General features: G+C 32.6%; 1 protein-coding gene across 6 annotated transcripts in view; it reads right to left on the reverse strand.

Moving 5' to 3' along the window:
* LOC118188464 (cell adhesion molecule Dscam1-like) overlaps window positions 1-20,340 on the reverse strand; it is a 572,681-nt gene that overhangs the window by 148,717 nt on the left and 403,624 nt on the right. For all 6 annotated transcript variants that reach the window (XR_015041171.1, XR_015041170.1, XR_015041169.1 and 3 more), the window contains exons 16-17: window positions 8,154-8,321; window positions 1,252-1,322 (exon numbers count right to left, since the gene is read on the reverse strand). Coding sequence is in view for 3 of the 6 variants with exons in the window: in XM_085816872.1 (XP_085672998.1) it covers window positions 1,252-1,322; window positions 8,154-8,321 (239 nt within the window). In the remaining 3 variants the exon portion in view is untranslated. The remainder of the gene's footprint in view (window positions 1-1,251; window positions 1,323-8,153; window positions 8,322-20,340) is intronic.

The following is a 20,340-nucleotide window of genomic DNA, read 5'->3' on the forward strand; positions in this document are numbered from 1 at the left end:
TTGTTTACTGTCAATGTTTAGCTATTGATGCCCGAAGTTGCAATCCCGTGCCAAAGAGGAATTTCCCACCGGGTGAAAGCGCCCAAGAAAGAAGATGTCCCTTTACTTAAGTTGGTTACTTTTAGCGCTGTAGTATTCAGTTTGTCATAGGGGAAGGAAAATCATTCCAGCAGAAATTCCTACACACGAGCGTTTTCCATTTTTGAGTAAAAGAGATTTGGTCCTCTCTCGATGCAAAAGAGTTAACAATGATATATCCATGATTGTGTTTCTGTGGCTGGTGTTGGAAACTCTGGTCAGTTCATACTCTCAAATGGCATGCTAAATTCGAATAAAAATTAGCAAAGACCTTAAAAGAGATATTTTATCTATTGATATTGATATTCATCCTTCAAACGCACAACGCAGACTTCTCACTCCTAATCGGAAGATGAGAAAGAAACAATTTGTTAAAAAATAATTTTTGACACGTAAATCATCACGTGATCAGAAATGACTGGAAAAATGTCATTTTCAGAAATGACACTGATTTATTTGTTCATGGTTACATATCTAACGTTGTTAGACGAAGCAATGGTGAATCAGTAAGAACTCGACATATCAGACAAACCGTAAAATACGACTAAAATACTCCAAAAGTTTTGGGGTTTTTCACAGTGCACTGAAAATGTATTGATAAATCCTGTTGAAGAAATGATGAATTCATAGAAGTACATAGAAATATTAAAACATAGGATTCTCTAAAACCTTTGAAGAGACATTTCAGCATGATTTGACTCCATGCAACAATTCAAAATCTGTCAGAAGGTTGGAGTTGGAAAATACAATTATTGTGCTAGATTGGCCTGGAAATTCACCAGAGTTATTGCTGATCGAAAACTTGTGTCACACTTCAAGGAACATCTTGGCGAAATGGGTTGTATGTCAAAAGAAGGCATGATATAATAGTGCTATGAAAGTGTGACTGCATGATAAAGAAGTAAAAATTATGTCTGCAGTACTAGTATACTTAATGCCTAAGTGCATTATAGAGGACATTAGTGTTGAAGCAGTACATATTTCCTATTAGTTTTATTATTAACACTTTATAAGATAAATTATGAAAAATATCGCTTTGTCCCAATTAATTTCCAGACTATAGTATTAATGAGACATATCAATATTAAAATGTCAAAATAACGGAACATCCAAGGAATAGAATTTTACTGATAGTATGCAGCATCATATTTACCAAAAGATACTGTTTCATACCTTCCATGTAACTTTTAGAGACTGATCTCCCGTAGGTTGAACAGACAGGTCTCTTGGCGGCGCAGAGGGTGCTGTATAATGATAACATATAGAAAATTATTGAAGTAATTTAATTTTTTAGAAATTCTCCAGTTAATGAGCTAAAGAACTAAATTAATGAAATATTTAATATTTTAACAAAAGGTGTTAAATCGAAATAATATTAAATATATCTAAACATATTTAATATTACTTTAAATATTCTTAAATATATTTAAAGTTATCTGTATACACATTTTTTCGGCTACTGATTCGTCAAAATATATTTTAATAACTATGACAGGAAGAAATGGAAACATTATTGAAATAAATATCAGGTCATAACAGAGTAAATGTAGGGTTGTCAATTAAAAAAAAGTCCCTAATGTACGAACCGCTAGTTGCGTATCCGCTCACCAAACGGAATGAAGTTTCAGATATTGTTATTTGAAGGTGTGCGCTCGAGATTGAGATGATTTTAAACAAAAGCGCTTTCACGGTTGCGGTTACAGTGAAGGAAGGGCAACTACCTTTTTTCCTGTGCAAATTGATCAGCGCACTGAAAAACCATAAATGGCGTTGGAACGATACACGTATGACGAAACTGCCACATAAAACATTTGCAAAAAAGAGCATTGTTAAGGACCAATGACAATACAAATCAGGAGAGGGTTTAAAAACTTTTATGCGAGCTACAAGTTTTTCACGTGCCCTCCTTGCGAGAGATCCTTGCGAGAGATACATGCGAGAGATTGTTGACGCATTTCATGCGGAAGATTGTTGACAATAATACCGAAAAAGGGATCAGTAGAGCTTCACATTTTAGGGCATCTTTCGAATCTGACAAATTCTGACAATCTTGGATTTAATGTGTATACTTGAGATTTGTGATAAGCCTAGAACAGAAATTTATCGGAGTGAGTTCGGGGGAATTGTGGTGGCCACCCAACAACAAATTTATGGAAGACGACTCTGTCTTAAAACGTTGTAAAAACGTGTAAAAGCCTTTTTTTCCCTCCCGCTCTAGTGTTGTCAATGGTTTTATACAATGCTCTTCTTTACAAATGCTTTACGCCGGCAATTTTCTTCACACATGTATCGTTGGAATGCCATTTATGGTTTTTCCATGCGCTAATAAGTTTGCGCAGAGAAAAAGTGGCTGTTGCCGTTTGAAAATTTCGAAATTTTTTCTCTGTAACCGTAACCGTGAGAAATTTATTGTTTTAAACTGGTTACGATTTCAGTGTTATCTGAAATATAAAGTATACACATCAAATCCAAGATTGTCAGGGTTTATCAGAAATGAAAGATGCCATAAAAGTTGAAGTTAAACAGATTTCTCGATGTTACGTTAGTTATTATTGTCAACAAAGTCCTAACAAATTTAATTATTATTGCGCAATGCGTTGTCGTCTGCGAAGGTGGACAGATAGAAAACTTGTAATTCCAATATATTTTTTTTCCTTCTCATTCCCCTTTGTGTTGTCATTCGTCCTTTACAATGCTTTCTTTTGCAAATGTTTTATGCTAGCAAATTTGCCATCACAAACTCGAGCGCATACCGTGAAACAACAATATTTGAAATATTGGATTGGTTAAGTGTTATAGGTTCATATATTGGGGAAGGTTTTTATGATCACCTTTTAGTTATAACTCAAGGAAACCAGCAGATAAAAAGTAAGTATTTCTGTTACTTCATTTCGTCGAACAAGCAGAAATCAAACATACAATACGAGATCAACAAAAAAATAAGTTCGGTACAAATGATAGACGCACAGTAGGGATATATGATCAAGGTAAAGTAGCTTTGCCTATGATGCTTGTCATAAAATGGAATGAAAATTATTCAATTTTATCCAGGTTTCTAATTTTATTTTTTTCATTCCGTGCAAAATGTTGAACATATTTTTTAGAAAGATTTATTCTCACTCTTAATTGCATACTGCAACAGGAAAAGGAATAGAACTGTGAGCACCATTTTTGTACATGAACGGTCTTCTGCAGGGGCCGCCAAGTAAAAGCAGAGTTTTTGTCTGGTTAGTGATTGACAGCGAATGGGAAGGTATTTTTTTCCTTAAAAGTTGAAAGATTGAGCTATAAATAGCTTGTATTTCCTTCTATCCATGCATCAAAAGTTACTTAAATAAGAATATGTTTCAAATAATAATGAGACACCTTTTTTTCTTTTGACAATAAAATATATTCATATTTGCATTTTGAATGTGTTCGTCAAATACTAAATTTATCTTTATTCGCCTTAATGTATATATGTACTTCCATAGGACATTGTGTACAATTTATCACTGCTTTTAACAGTTCGCCTCATATGTCTGTATGTGTATTAGATGTGTATATAAATCTTCCTAAAAGATAATGAGTTAAGTGTAATGTAAGACTATATTAGTAAAGCTCATTGTTTTAAATTAATTTCTAGTTAGTGCTCTGGATCGGTTTCCAATGAAGCACAGAATTGAAGCACTTCTTTTCCTGACATAATCAATAAAACAACAGTTTAACGCGGGCCTCTAATCGATTAGAAGAAACTGGGTTATGTATTTATATATAATAAAGTAATTGTTTCCATATGTTGATTTTTAAGATGAATGATTTAAAAAGTGTAATTGCACCCATCGTAGAAAGATAGTCAGGAAGTAATTATGGTAATATTGATCTTCGAGTTAATTGTGGGACAACAGTGTTCTTCAGACACAAAATTTGATTTAAAATTATATATTTTTACTACTAAAACTTTATCTTTCTAATCTTTAACTGTCATATAATGTAATATAAGATGAAGAAGACAGTGGAATGTTACCTGTTACAAATATGGAATTTAATCAACGGAAAATCGTTTAATCATAATTTCAGTATAACGCCATAGTACTGTTCTAACTGTTTAATTTTTGTTAAGGTAATAATTTACACATATATATATATTTTAAAACACAAAGGCACTGTAAATACTTCATCGAAGTCACTTTATTTTTAAAGTTTTGCATCTGCAATAATAATTAGTGCATGGAAAACAATCTCAGATTCACCAAGGTTTCGCCACGTTCTGCAAATATACCATGTAGGAACTGTGACGACGTCACTTTGGATTTAAGTTATAAATTAGTAAAACTATTATGAAAACAGCCGAGTCACTGCATCATATTATGATGCGAACAGCTATACTTTGCAAGTAGAATTTTAGTTTCTATTGATGACAGATATATTCGACGATTTGTTTCTTGTAACATGAATATGCAATTTCATAAGACAAGAACACATTTCAGTTCAGTTGGTTTGATAAGCAAGAGAAATTTTATGATTGTTCGTTCTTCTCACTGTGAAAGTTTCCATTGGCTGAGATGCTTAACTGTTGGCTTAACTGTACTAGCTTATAAAACGCGGGAATCTGTGAACCTCGCGGGCTTTCGTTCTTTGCATTTTATCCTCTTTTGGTATTTGAGAGAAATATTATTATGATGGCATTACTGTTGGAGGCCCTTTTACGTGCACATGCTATTGTCATAGCTGCTGCCCATATTCACAAGGTTATTTAAGGTGTGCTACAGAATTTTTGGTTCTTCTGGGGTTGCTGCCAGGAGACTTGAGATGCTGAATTTGTGAAGTGCTTTTGAGTCTTATTTTTTCTAGGCTTATCTTTTCGCCCTGCGCTGATCGTACTTAAAACAATTAAACAACAGAGGCAATGTCGATTGCTGTTGCGTGATCTGTAGAGTATATACTCGGAGGATAGCATCTAATGTAATGTTTATCATCCTTGCCTTGGATGATAAACATTGCATTAGATGCCTCGCGATGTTTATAATCTCCTGTGACTGGAAACCTTCATCTTAGGAGGCAAGCTACCTAATTTTCCTTTCCTGTTGGTAAATAAAAAAGGAGCCCATATTATATAAAAGTGGAAATGTTATAAGTGAAGTGACTGTGTTTATCAAGCACCCTATATGTGTGTCATCTTTTCTCACCATGGCGGTCACCCATACGGTATTCACACTACGCGGTACTGATCGTACGCCTGGCAAGTCTATCAAGCTGAGAAATGCGCTTTAATTCTCATATTCAATGACATTAGTATCAAAATTTCTAGTTTATGATGTTGAACCTACGGCAGTATTAGAGTCAGGCATATCCTACTTTAGTTCTACGCTGTATCAAGCCTATGCAGTGTCGGTTCTACGAATGGAACTTGAAGTAGGTACGTTTCAAAAGGTATGGAACGAACTTGGCTACCACGTGCCAACGGAATGCACATTTGTAGCTTAGAGGAACACTTGTTATGCTTCCTGTTCCTTTCACGTTACATTTATTATTGTGTATAATACTCGTACTTCTGAAAACAGATTTTTAAAATCCGATGAATAATTTATATGAGCCCTATAATAACAAATACATTTTATTTTTAAGGTTTAATTTTTTTATGCTAACCCATTTTAATTTATGATTCCACTTTTCTGTTTCCTCGAATCATGTATTCTTTTTCCAGAAAAACCCGAGAATATGAAAATTAGCATGCAAATACAGTTCAGAAGTATCAGCAAAATTAATGGCGGAAAGTGTGATCCTGATTTGTTTTAGCAAATGCAACCTGTACAGAAATTAAGATCTTATATAAATGATTTAAATTGCTATAATAACTTACTGAATCTAGTGCCTAACTAGAGTATGACTTTGTTAATTAAGTTGCAGTACAAGAAACAAAGTGTGAGGAACCGTCTTTTACTTTAAACCAAGCCTTTCAGGACAGTTAAGCACTATTTCGAGGTTACCTTCCAATTAAAACAAAGCTGAGGTAAGAGTAAATGGAATTTATAGCATGTATAATATATTTGATTCAATTATTCAGAATTTCTATTTAACCAAAAATTGCTGAATGCTTAGTTTATAAACACAATATACGCAAAAAATTAATTTGTAATTCCTTTTTTTTTCTTTTTCCTTTTTTTAAAATTTAAAGTTTGATTTCCGCTTCCAGAGAGAACATTCTAAATAGATTTTATACATGCAAATTTAGTTGACCGCTAAGTTTTATAGAGTTGATGTTTAATGCATTTAATATTTTTTATTTAGTTTATTTAGTTTTTCATTTAGTTACATTATTATTCTCATATATAAACTTACTTCAAATATTTTTTCACAGCAGTTTTTTGGGTTTTTAGATTTCTTTGAATTTTTAATGAATTAATTTCAGATATAGGAAGCATAAAGAAAACATTTCTAGCTTTGTTTTCTTATAATATAATTAAACTAATGCTTTTAACTATAAATTAATATGATGTTACCAACACTTTAATGACGAACTGTTTTATCTCAGCCGTTGTATCCTAGAAATAATATAATTTTGAGTTAATTACATTAAATATGCCAAGATTTGTAAGTTTAAACAAAGATGAAATAGCACATTTATTTTTAAAATATATATTGTATAATAACAAATAAGTTTGGTAACATCGCAAAAAAAAAAAAAAAAAAAAAAAAAAATAACATTTTACATGGAAACATTTCTGTAAGGTATTTTCAGCTCTCTAATCTTCACTTGGACAGCATTTAATTAATTTTTATAAACCTCTAAAAATTTAACTTTTCTTAGTTTGTACCTAAAATAGAATACCTTGAAAGTTAAGACCCAAGTTCTGCAAGTAAATATAAAAAAAGGGGTAGAAAAGAATTACTCAGATTAGTATAGCTATAAAGATCCATTGCTTGTTAATGATTGTCTCACGTACAAGCCATAATTTAAGAGCTTTCTTTAATTTAAAATCCTCAATTATTAACGGTTGTCGTCAGCAGTAGTTCAATGAAATCTCAAATTCTTTTCTCAAGCTCAGAAGATACATTTCATTTTAACTTTAAGCTTTGGAAAACAGAAAATTATACAATGACTTAACCTCGAAATGACTTGGATCCTCGAACTAAAAGACAATTGACGATCATCTAAAGTTAAATACCGTTAATTACAGGAAACACTGAATATTTTATATTCCAGTTTTATAATTTAAAATATATGGTACTTCACAGAAATTGCTTTTTTAAATTTTTAAGCGTAGCTATAAATTACTTGCAGTGGTAAAATTAAAAGTACCAGGAATACAAATTACGATATCAGTACCAGTTGCAAATTGTATTTTTGCGCATATACAAGACAATAATGCTGAAACACTAATAACTAACTTTTCTAAAATGTATCTATTTAAAATTTAGTAATTAATACACACTTTTGAACCATTGACATTTATTTAATAACACATAATTAAGATATTATATAGGTAAAAATTATTCAAGTAGGAATAAATTGCCTCACAATAGTTTAATAATTTGATATAATAAAACTTAGCACGAAAAATAACACATATATTAATGCGATTGGTTCTTATATACTTAACGACTTTTCATTACATCATTGCCTTTATACTAAATCAGCATTTTTAGTTAAAACAGTTAAGCGATAATTAAAATTATTTAAGAAAATAATTTTAACCTTATTTTTTGCCTAAAAAATATTTTAAAATTAATTAAGACACCCCGAAAGTTCTATTAAAGTTAGACTTTCCTTTAATGTTTTTGTTCATTAAAAACCAGTACTAGAGACTTTTATACATATTTGTTGAATAATTTCAAAGAACTATCTAATCTTTAAAAAACTATTATGTAAGTTGTTCTGCCGAAGTATTTTCTTTGAAATTTAATGTTATATCGCCAATGTGAAAGTGAAAAAAAATACAGGCGAAAGAAATATAATTTGGTACATTTTACATTTAACATTAGCCAGAATTTCAATGGTAATCGATAAAGATTTGTTTTAGGCAATACAGAATTGTAATAAAAACAAACGTTAAGCAACAAACGTTAAACAAGCGTTAAACAAGTAAACTTACCCTCAACTTGAGTTGTAACATTGATAATTGCACTAGGTCTGCTTTTCCCAATCGCGTTTTCGGTTATGACCCTTAAGTGATATGTCGTAACAGGCTGCAAAGCTCTTAGAGTAGCACCACTATCCGATCCAGAAACAATTAACTGGGAAGTATGACCTTTCCAGCTATCTAATAAAATAAGTTATTATCAATGAGTTAAATACATAGAATTTTCAAGATTCCTAAAGAAACATCTAGCTTACTCAGAACATAATGAAGTTAATTTTAAGTCGCATTTGAAGTTATGTTACTTGAAGATCATTTCAATGCGGTGAAAAAATAATCGTGGAGAGTAATAATAATCTGCGGTTGCTAATGCACAGATGAAAATGGCAGACTGCCCTGTCTACATTGTGATAAAAATTTATTATTATGCATTATCCTCATAAAGTCACGCAGTAACAGTCATAGAAAGTTATCCTATGCATTTTGTGGACGACAAAGACAGTGTTGCCAGAAATCTTTCAACAGCAGGAGAGGAATCGAAAAGTTGCAAAAAGCAGAGAATGACTCAGAGATCAAGTGGGTTTTGTGACGTCATATTTACATTTGTTCACAGGACAGCTGACGTCATCACAAATTCAGTCTCCATTCGTTGCGTAAGTTACGGACTGAAATTCGATTTTATTGGTTTTAATTATGTATCTTAGATTTGACGAAAATTTTGGGTCTCTATTGCTAATTACTCATTATTTAAACATGTATTTTTTAAAAATAATTCTTAGTTAATTTAGGTTTTTATTCTTAAATTAATTTGTTCATATTCATATTTAAGTGCTTCCTCACGTTTGGATTGTTAGTGCTTTTATGCTAATTTATTTGAGTTAACAGTTCATTTTTGTAATTCATTATTTTTTATTTTATTTTTAACTATTAATGCTTTTCAGTGAATTTTCCTTTCTGCTTATCTGATTTTCGGAGAACTTTGCTTTAGGCTTGGCTTCTTTTCCAGCAGGACTTTATCAGATCCTGATTATTAATAAAACAAAACCCACATTCTTTCAGTATTAAATGTATTTATGTTGTTCTTTAGAAAACTGACTTTGCTTTGAATTTTAAGTTATCTCGACTGTTTAATTTTGATTAGTATATTATAATCAGAAGCATGAATTTCACTTCGTTCTTTATTTGAGTACCCAATAAACGGTACTCAGACTACAAATCGCTTCCTTATCACTATAGAACTAGGGTACAACTGGTTTAAAATCAAAATTTGTAATGTAATTAAATCATCAGTATTATAAATAATGCACATAATTCTGTTTTACGCATTTGTGCAATATTTTTTCCTATCATTATATTTGTTTTTATGGAATTCACTTATTTATCAATAATACCAATAGTCCATGAGTTAAAAGCAAAATTTCACAATGTACACATAAGGCAAATAACTCGAGAATACGTCAGCTTTTCATAATATTTTTAGTATCAGTTTGCCAAATGAGAAACCGGCAAAGTATGAAATACATCTCAGTATTTCTGTCAGAGTATTAACTAACGTAATAGAAAGAGTCCAAAGAATGGATAAAGGTGAAATAATCAGATTATGCAGGAAAAAGAGCCTGTTTAAAAAAACATGGATGAGATTATAGCAGATAATGGATTAAATCAACAGGATGAATACATGCTTACTGAAGATGTTTCAGTTTCTGACACCTGTTGCGTGTGTTCAGAGGAAGCGAGTGATGCACTTGCATGGAAAATGTATCGTAAAAAAATGCATACCTTCTGGTGAGTTGCTATGATTCTGTGGTAAAGATGAAGAAATGGATATTTTGTGCCCCCTTTGTTTCAAAACTAAAAATGCAATTGAAGGTAAAATAAATACTATAACCTAACGCTAAATGGCAACAGTCAACAAAAATTGAAACATCTAACATCTGAGCCGTTAGTTAAAAGAGATTCGACAGATTTTTGCATGGACATAACTTTTCCACTTATCCAAGAGTAATTGATTTATGCTACATTTATTACTTTTGACATGTAATTCTTCCATGTAGTGTTTTTCTTATAATTATAATTTTTTTTTGTTTGCTTGGTTAAATGTAAAGTTTACATCGCCCTCTTATTATAAACTGGCAGCCCAACAGTGGACCCAAATCCTCAAAAGTTTAAAACTTATTACCGAAAGCGGAGCGCAATTTTTTTCTTCGAGCTCTTCCTGCGTTAAAAGAAGAAAATTACCACCCTGGTGATATGGAAAATTTTGATTTTTGACAATCTGGAAATTAACAGCCACCTAGGAGTGAAGGATTAATCCAATGTCCTTGCGCGTATTGTAAAGCAATCATGTAGCAAGTAGGAATTGTATTTTATATAAAGTTAAATTGATTATGATAGTTTAACATAGAGTGGAAGCATGTTTAATTTTCTAAATAAAAAGAAATAATATTTGAGAATAAAAAAGAAATGGAACAACGGAAGGAAATGACTGCAAATACGTCATTAAAAGTCAATGCTACTGGAACGGATGAACCAAAGAATAAATGTGGAAATTCTCCAGATCCTAAATTCAATCTTATTAGTCTCAGTTATCATTGATTAGAAAAGAAATCTTAAACTCTATTTGAAAAAGCTACCAAAAAATGGAGCAACTCATCAGAGTCTTGGAAGAAGAAAAATAAGACCTTGATGACGAAGTGGAGGAAACGGTTTAAAAACTGAAAGGCTCTAGTTCTACAACAGATGATTGTTCGAGTGAACCTTTTCATACTCTCATAGAATTAGGAGAAGTTAAGAAACAAAATTCAAATTTAGAAAAGGAAAATGAGTGGCTCAAAAATGTGTTGCATTAAAAGCAGTCGTCTAGCAAAAGTAATGAAGATAAACAAAATAGTAATTCCACAGGTGCTGTCAAAGTTGAATTCGAACTATTTTGACATTTTCAAAATTTTTACTTTGAAAGTTCCTTTTATAGTAGGGTGGATATGATATTGTGATTTGGCTTTTAGAATTCGAGAGTCGCTTCAAACCAGAGGGAGATCCAACCCCATATAATGAACTTTTCAAGAACTGATTCTATGTTAAGTGAATCATTCCGATTCAGTGATGTTTTAGGGAATCATCCCGATTCCATGTTAAATGAATCATTCCGATTGAGTGAAGTTTTAAGGAATCATCCCGATTCCATGTTAAATGAATCATCCCGATTCAGTGAAGTTTCAGGGAATCATCCTGATTCCATGTTAAATGAATCATAACGATTCTGTGAAGTTTGAGTGGAATAACCCTGATTCCATGTTAAATGAATCATCCCGATTCATTGATGTTTTGGAGAATCATCCTGATTCTGTGCAGTTAAATCAATCATTTCAAACTCGTCATCAAAAGATTCCCGGTTTACCCTTCATAGAGATGAATGTGAAATATCTTGCGGACTCTTCGTCGAGACGTCATCAGAGCCCGAGGGGGGAGTCTATAACCTAACGCTAAATGGCAACAGTCAATAAAAATTGAAACATATAACATCTGAGCCGTTAGTTAAAAGAGATTGATGCACTAAAGCGAGTGATGCACTTGCATGGAAAAAGTGTCGTAAAAAAAATGTGTACCTTCTGGTGGGTTGTTATATGATTCTGTGGTAAAGATGAAGAAATGGATATTTTGTGCACCCTTTGTTTCAAAACTAAAAATGCAATTGAAGGTAAAATAAATTATATAACCTAACGCTAAATGGCAACAGTCAACAAAAATTGAAACATCTAACATCTAAGCCGTTAGTTAAAAGAGATTCGACAGATTTTTGCATGGACATAACTTTTTCCTCTTATCCAAGAGTAATTGATTTATGCTACATTTATTACTTTTGACATGTAATGCTTCCATGTAGTGTTTTTCTTATAATTATAATATTTTTTGTTTGCTTGGTTAAATGTAAAGTTTACATCGCCCTCTTATTATAAACTGGCAGCCCAACAGTGGACCCAAATTCTCAAAAGTTTAAAACTTATTACCGAAAGCGGAGCGGAATTTTTTCTTCGAGCTCTTCCTGCGTTAAAAGAAGAAAATTACCACCCTGGTGATATGGAAAATTTTGATTTTTGACAATCTGGAAATTAACAGCCACCTAGGAGTGAAGGATTAATCCAATGTCCTTGCGCGTATTGTAAAGCAATCATGTAGCAAGTAGGAATTGTATTTTCTATAAAGTTAAATTGATTATGATAGTTTAACATAGAGTGGAAGCATGTTTAATTTTCTAAATAAAAAGAAATAATATTTGAGAATAAAAAAGAAATGGAACAACGGAAGGAAATGACTGAAAATACGTCATTAAAAGTCAACGCTACTGGAACGGATGAACCAAAGAATAAATGTGGAAATTCTCCAGATCCTAAATTCAATCTTATTAGTCTCAGTTATCATTGATTAGAAAAGAAATCTTAAACTCTATTTGAAAAAGCTACCAAAAAATGGAGCAACTCATCAGAGTCTTGGAAGAAGAAAAATAAGACCTTGATGACGAAGTGTAGGAAACGGTTTAAAAACTGAAAGGCTCTAGTTCTACAACAGATGATTGTTCTAGTGAACCTTTTCATACTCTCATAGAATTAGGAGAAGTTAAGAAACAAAATTCAAATTTAGAAAAGGAAAATGAGTGGCTCAAAAATGTGTTGCATTAAAAGCAGTCGTCTAGCAAAAGTAATGAAGATAAACAAAATAGTAATTCCACAGGTGCGGTCAAAGTTGAATTCGAACTATTTTGACATTTTCAAAATTTTTACTTTGAAAGTTCCTTTTATAGTAGGGTGGATATGATATTGTGATTTGGCTTTTAGAATTCGAGAGTCGCTTCAAACCAGAGGGAGATCCAACCCCATATAATGAACTTTTCAAGAACTGATTCTATGTTAAGTGAATCATTCCGATTCAGTGATGTTTTAGGGAATCATCCCGATTCCATGTTAAATGAATCATCCCGATTCAGTGAAGTTTTAAGGAATCATCCCGATTCCATGTTAAATGAATCATCCCGATTCAGTGAAGTTTCAGGGAATCATCCTGATTCCATGTTAAATGAATCATAACGATTCTGTGAAGTTTGAGTGGAATAACCCTGATTCCATGTTAAATGAATCATCCCGATTCATTGATGTTTTGGAGAATCATCCTGATTCTGTGCAGTTAAATCAGTCATTTCAAACTCGTCATCAAAAGATTCCCGGTTTACTCTTCATAGAGATGAATGTGAAATATCTTGCGGACTCTTCGTCGAGACGTCATCAGAGCCCGAGGGGGGAGTCTATAACCTAACGCTAAATGGCAACAGTCAATAAAAATTGAAACATCTAACATCTGAACCGTTAGTTAAAAGAGATTGATGCACTAAAGCGAGTGATGCACTTGCATGGAAAAAGTGTCGTAAAAAAAATGTGTACCTTCTGGTGGGTTGTTATATGATTCTGTGGTAAAGATGAAGAAATGGATATTTTGTGCACCCTTTGTTTCAAAACTAAAAATGCAATTGAAGGTAAAATAAATTCTATAACCTAACGCTAAATGGCAACAGTCAACAAAAATTGAAACATCTAACATCTGAGCCGTTAGTTAAAAGAGATTCGACAGATTTTTGCATGGACATAACTTTTCCTCTTATCCAAGAGTAATTGATTTATGCTACATTTATTACTTTTGACATGTAATTCTTCCATGTAGTGTTTTTCTTATGATTATAATTTTTTTTTGTTTGCTTGGTTAAATGTAAAGTTTACATCGCCCTCTTATTATAAACTGGCAGCCCAACAGTGGACCCAACTTCTCAAAAGTTTAAAACATATTACCGAAAGCGGAGCGCAATTTTTTTCTTCGAGCTCTTCCTGCGTTAAAAGAAGAAATTTACCACCCTGGTAATATGGAAAATTTTGATTTTTGACAATCTGGAAATTAACAGCCACCTAGGAGTGAAGGATTAATCCAATGTCCTTGCGCGTATTGTAAAGCAATCATGTAGCAAGTAGGAATTGTATTTTATATAAAGTTAAATTGATTATGATAGTTTAACATAGAGTGGAAGCATGTTTAATTTTCTAAATAAAAAGAAATAATATTTGAGAATAAAAAAGAAATGGAACAACGGAAGGAAATGACTGAAAATACGTCATTAAAAGTCAACGCTACTGGAACGGATGAACCAAAGAATAAATGTGGAAATTCTCCAGATCATAAATTCAATCTTATTAGTCTCAGTTATCATTGATTAGAAAAGAAATCTTAAACTCTATTTGAAAAAGCTACCAAAAAATGGAGCAACTCACCAGAGTCTTGGAAGAAGAAAAATAAGACCTTGATGACGAAGTGTAGGAAACGGTTTAAAAACTGAAAGGCTCTAGTTCTACAACAGATGATTGTTCTAGTGAACCTTTTCATAATCTCATAGAATTAGGAGAAGTTAAGAAACAAAATTCAAATTTAGAAAAGGAAAATGAGTGGCTCAAAAATGTGTTGCATTAAAAGCAGTCGTCTAGCAAAAGTAATGAAGATAAACAAAATAGTAATTCCACAGGTGCGGTCAAAGTTGAATTCGAACTATTTTGACATTTTCAAAATTTTTACTTTGAAAGTTCCTTTTATAGTAGGGTGGATATGATATTGTGATTTGGCTTTTAGAATTCGAGAGTCGCTTCAAACCAGAGGGAGATCCAACCCCATATAATGAACTTTTCAAGAACTGATTCTATGTTAAGTGAATCATTCCGATTCAGTGATGTTTTAGGGAATCATCCCGATTCCATGTTAAATGAATCATCCCGATTCAGTGAAGTTTTAAGGAATCATCCCGATTCCATGTTAAATGAATCATCCCGATTCAGTGAAGTTTCAGGGAATCATCCTGATTCCATGTTAAATGAATCATAACGATTCTGTGAAGTTTGAGTGGAATAACCCTGATTCCATGTTAAATGAATCATCCCGATTCATTGATGTTTTGGAGAATCATCCTGATTCTGTGCAGTTAAATCAATCATTTCAAACTCGTCATCAAAAGATTCCCGGTTTACTCTTCATAGAGATGAATGTGAAATATCTTGCGGACTCTTCGTCGAGACCTTCATCAGAGCCCGAGGGGGGAGTCTATAACCTAACGCTAAATGGCAACAGTCAATAAAAATTGAAACATCTAACATCTGAACCGTTAGTTAAAAGAGATTGATGCACTAAAGCGAGTGATGCACTTGCATGGAAAAAGTGTCGTAAAAAAAATGTGTACTTTCCGGTGGGTTGTTATATGATTCTGTGGTAAAGATGAAGAAATGGATATTTTGTGCACCCTTTGTTTCAAAACTAAAAATGACATTGAAGGTAAAATAAATTCTATAACCTAACGCTAAATGGCAACAGTCAACAAAAATTGAAACATCTAACATCTGAGCCGTTAGTTAAAAGAGATTCGACAGATTTTTGCATGGACATAACTTTTCCTCTTATCCAAGAGTAATTGATTTATGCTACATTTATTACTTTTGACATGTAATGCTTCCATGTAGTGTTTTTCTTATAATTATAATATTTTTTTTTGCTTGGTTAAATGTAAAGTTTACATCGCCCTCTTATTATAAACTGGCAGCCCAACAGTGGACCCAAATTCTCAAAAGTTTAAAACTTATTACCGAAAGCGGAGCGGAATTTTTTCTTCGAGCTCTTCCTGCGTTAAAAGAAGAAAATTACCACCCTGGTGATATGGAAAATTTTGATTTTTGACAATCTGGAAATTAACAGCCACCCTAGGAGTGAAGCATTAATCCAATGTCCTTGCGCTTATTGTAAAGCAATCATGTAGCAAATAGGAATTGTATTTTCTATAAAGTTAAATTGATTATGATAGTTTAACATAGAGTGGAAGCATGTTTAATTTTCTAAATAAAAAGAAATAATATTTGAGAATAAAAAAGAAATGGAACAACGGAAGGAAATGACTGAAAATACGTCATTAAAAGTCAACGCTACTGGAACGGATGAACCAAAGAATAAATGTGGAAATTCTCCAGATCCTAAATTCAATCTTATTAGTCTCAGTTATCATTGATTAGAAAAGAAATCTTAAACTCTATTTGAAAAAGCTACCAAAAAATGGAGCAACTCATCAGAGTCTTGGAAGAAGAAAAATAAGACCTTGATGACGAAGTGGAGGAAACGGTTTAAAAACTGAAAGGCTCTAGTTCTACAACAGATGATTGTTCTAGTGAACCTTTTCATACTCTCATAGAATTAGGAGAAGTTAAGAAACAAAATTCAAATTTAGAAAAGGAAAATGAGTGGCTCAAAAATGTGTTGCATTAAAAGCAGTCGTCTAGCAATAGTAATGAAGATAAACAAAATAGTAATTCCACAGGTGCGGTCAAAGTTGAATTCGAACTATTTTGACATTTTCAAAATTTTTACTTTCAAAGTTCCTTTTATAGTAGGGTGGATATGATATTGTGATTTGGCTTTTAGAATTCGAGAGTCGCTTCAAACCAGAGGGAGATCCAACCCCATATAATGAACTTTTCAAGAACTGATTCTATGTTAAGTGAATCATTCCGATTCAGTGATGTTTTAGGGAATCATCCCGATTCCATGTTAAATGAATCATCCCGATTCAGTGAAGTTTTAAGGAATCATCCCGATTCCATGTTAAATGAATCATCCCGATTCCATGTTAAATGAATCATCCCGATTCAGTGAAGTTTCAGGAAATCATCCTGATTCCATGTTAAATGAATCATAACGATTCTGTGAAGTTTGAGTGGAATAACCCAGATTCCATGTTAAATGAATCATCCCGATTCATTGATGTTTTGGAGAATCATCCTGATTCTGTGCAGTTAAATCAATCATTTCAAACTCGTCATCAAAAGATTCCCGGTTTACTCTTCATAGAGATGAATGTGAAATATCTTGCGGACTCTTCGTCGAGACCTTCATCAGAGCCCGAGGGGGGAGTCTATAACCTAACGCTAAATGGCAACAGTCAATAAAAATTGAAACATCTAACATCTGAACCGTTAGTTAAAAGAGATTGATGCACTAAAGCGAGTGATGCACTTGCATGGAAAAAGTGTCGTAAAAAAAATGTGTACCTTCTGGTGGGTTGTTATATGATTCTGTGGTAAAGATGAAGAAATGGATATTTTGTGCACCCTTTGTTTCAAAATTAAAAATGCAATTGAAGGTAAAATAAATTCTATAACCTAACGCTAAATGGCAACAGTCAACAAAAATTGAAACATCTAACATCTGAGCCGTTAGTTAAAAGAGATTCGACAGATTTTTGCATGGACATAACTTTTCCTCTTATCCAAGAGTAATTGATTTATGCTACATTTATTACTTTTGACATGTAATGCTTCCATGTAGTGTTTTTCTTATAATTATAATTTTTTTTGTTTGCTTGGTTAAATGTAAAGTTTACATCGCCCTCTTATTATAAACTGGCAGCCCAACAGTGGACCCAAATTCTCAAAAGTTTAAAACTTATTACCGAAAGCGGAGCGCAATTTTTTTCTTCGAGCTCTTCCTGCGTTAAAAGAAGAAAATTACCACCCTGGTGATATGGAAAATTCTGATTTTTGACAATCTGGAAATTAACAGCCACCCTAGGAGTGAAGGATTAATCCAATGTCCTTGAGCTTATTGTAAAGCAATCATGTAGCAAGTAGGAATTGTATTTTATATAAAGTTAAATTGATTATGATAGTTTAACATAGAGTGGAAGCATGTTTAATTTTCTAAATAAAAAGAAATAATATTTGAGAATAAAAAAGAAATGGAACAACGGAAGGAAATGACTGAAAATACGTCATTAAAAGTCAACGCTACTGGAACGGATGAACCAAAGAATAAATGTGGAAATTCTCCAGATCCTAAATTCAATCTTATTAGTCTCAGTTATCATTGATTAGAAAAGAAATCTTAAACTCTATTTGAAAAAGCTACCAAAAAATGGAGCAACTCATCAGAGTCTTGGAAGAAGAAAAATAAGAGCTTGATGACGAAGTGGAGGAAACGGTTTAAAAACTGAAAGGCTCTAGTTCTACAACAGATGATTGTTCGAGTGAACCTTTTCATACTCTCATAGAATTAGGAGAAGTTAAGAAACAAAATTCAAATTTAGGAAAGGAAAATGAGGGGCTCAAAAATGTGTTGCATTAAAAGCAGTCGTCTAGCAAAAGTAATGAAGATAAACAAAATAGTAATTCCACAGGTGCTGTCAAAGTTGAATTCGAACTATTTTGCAATTTTCAAAATTTTTACTTTGAAAGTTCCTTTTATAGTAGGGTGGATATGATATTGTGATTTGGCTTTTAGAATTCGAGAGTCGCTTCAAACCAGAGGGAGATCCAACCCCATATAATGAACTTTTCAAGAACTGATTCTATGTTAAGTGAATCATTCCGATTCAGTGATGTTTTAGGGAATCATCCCGATTCCATGTTAAATGAATCATTCCGATTGAGTGAAGTTTTAAGGAATCATCCCGATTCCATGTTAAATGAATCATCCCGATTCAGTGAAGTTTCAGGGAATCATCCTGATTCCATGTTAAATGAATCATAACGATTCTGTGAAGTTTGAGTGGAATAACCCTGATTCCATGTTAAATGAATCATCCCGATTCATTGATGTTTTGGAGAATCATCCTGATTCTGTGCAGTTAAATCAATCATTTCAAACTCGTCATCAAAAGATTCCCGGTTTACTCTTCATAGAGATGAATGTGAAATATCTTGCGGACTCTTCGTCGAGACGTCATCAGAGCCCGAGGGGGGAGTCTATAACCTAACGCTAAATGGCAACAGTCAATAAAAATTGAAACATCTAACATCTGAACCGTTAGTTAAAAGAGATTGATGCACTAAAGCGAGTGATGCACTTGCATGGAAAAAGTGTCGTAAAAAAAATGTGTACCTTCTGGTGGGTTGTTATATGATTCTGTGGTAAAGATGAAGAAATGGATATTTTGTGCACCCTTTGTTTCAAAACTAAAAATGCAATTGAAGGTAAAATAAATTCTATAACCTAACGCTAAATGGCAACAGTCAACAAAAATTGAAACATCTAACATCTGAGCCGTTAGTTAAAAGAGATTCGACAGATTTTTGCATGGACATAACTTTTCCTCTTATCCAAGAGTAATTGATTTATGCTACATTTATTACATTTGACATGTAATTCTTCCATGTAGTGTTTTTCTTATGATTATAATTTTTTTTTGTTTGCTTGGTTAAATGTAAAGTTTACATCGCCCTCTTATTATAAACTGGCAGCCCAACAGTGGACCCAACTTCTCAAAAGTTTAAAACATATTACCGAAAGCGGAGCGCAATTTTTTTCTTCGAGCTCTTCCTGCGTTAAAAGAAGAAAATTACCACCCTGGTGATATGGAAAATTTTGATTTTTGACAATCTGGAAATTAACAGCCACCTAGGAGTGAAGGATTAATCCAATGTCCTTGTGCGTATTGTAAAGCAATCATGTAGCAAGTAGGAATTGTATTTTATATAAAGTTAAATTGATTATGATAGTTTAACATAGAGTGGAAGCATGTTTAATTTTCTAAATAAAAAGAAATAATATTTGAGAATAAAAAAGAAATGGAACAACGGAAGGAAATGACTGAAAATACGTCATTAAAAGTCAACGCTACTGGAACGGATGAACCAAAGAATAAATGTGGAAATTCTCCAGATCCTAAATTCAATCTTATTAGTCTCAGTTATCATTGATTAGAAAAGAAATCTTAAACTCTATTTGAAAAAGCTACCAAAAAATGGAGCAACTCATCAGAGTCTTGGAAGAAGAAAAATAAGACCTTGATGACGAAGTGGAGGAAACGGTTTAAAAAATGAAAGGCTCTAGTTCTACAACAGATGATTGTTCTAGTGAACCTTTTCATACTCTCATAGAATTAGGAGAAGTTAAGAAACAAAATTCAAATTTAGAAAAGGAAAATGAGTGGCTCAAAAATGTGTTGCATTAAAAGCAGTCGTCTAGCAAAAGTAATGAAGATAAACAAAATAGTAATTCCACAGGTGCGGTCAAAGTTGAATTCGAACTATTTTGACATTTTCAAAATTTTTACTTTGAAAGTTCCTTTTATAGTAGGGTGGATATGATATTGTGATTTGGCTTTTAGAATTCGAGAGTCGCTTCAAACCAGAGGGAGATC

The sequence above is a fragment of the Stegodyphus dumicola genome, chromosome 5, assembly GCF_044657685.1.
Source record: "Stegodyphus dumicola isolate Sdum_Otavi_A_Nest chromosome 5, ASM4465768v1".
NCBI lineage: Eukaryota > Metazoa > Arthropoda > Arachnida > Araneae > Eresidae > Stegodyphus > Stegodyphus dumicola.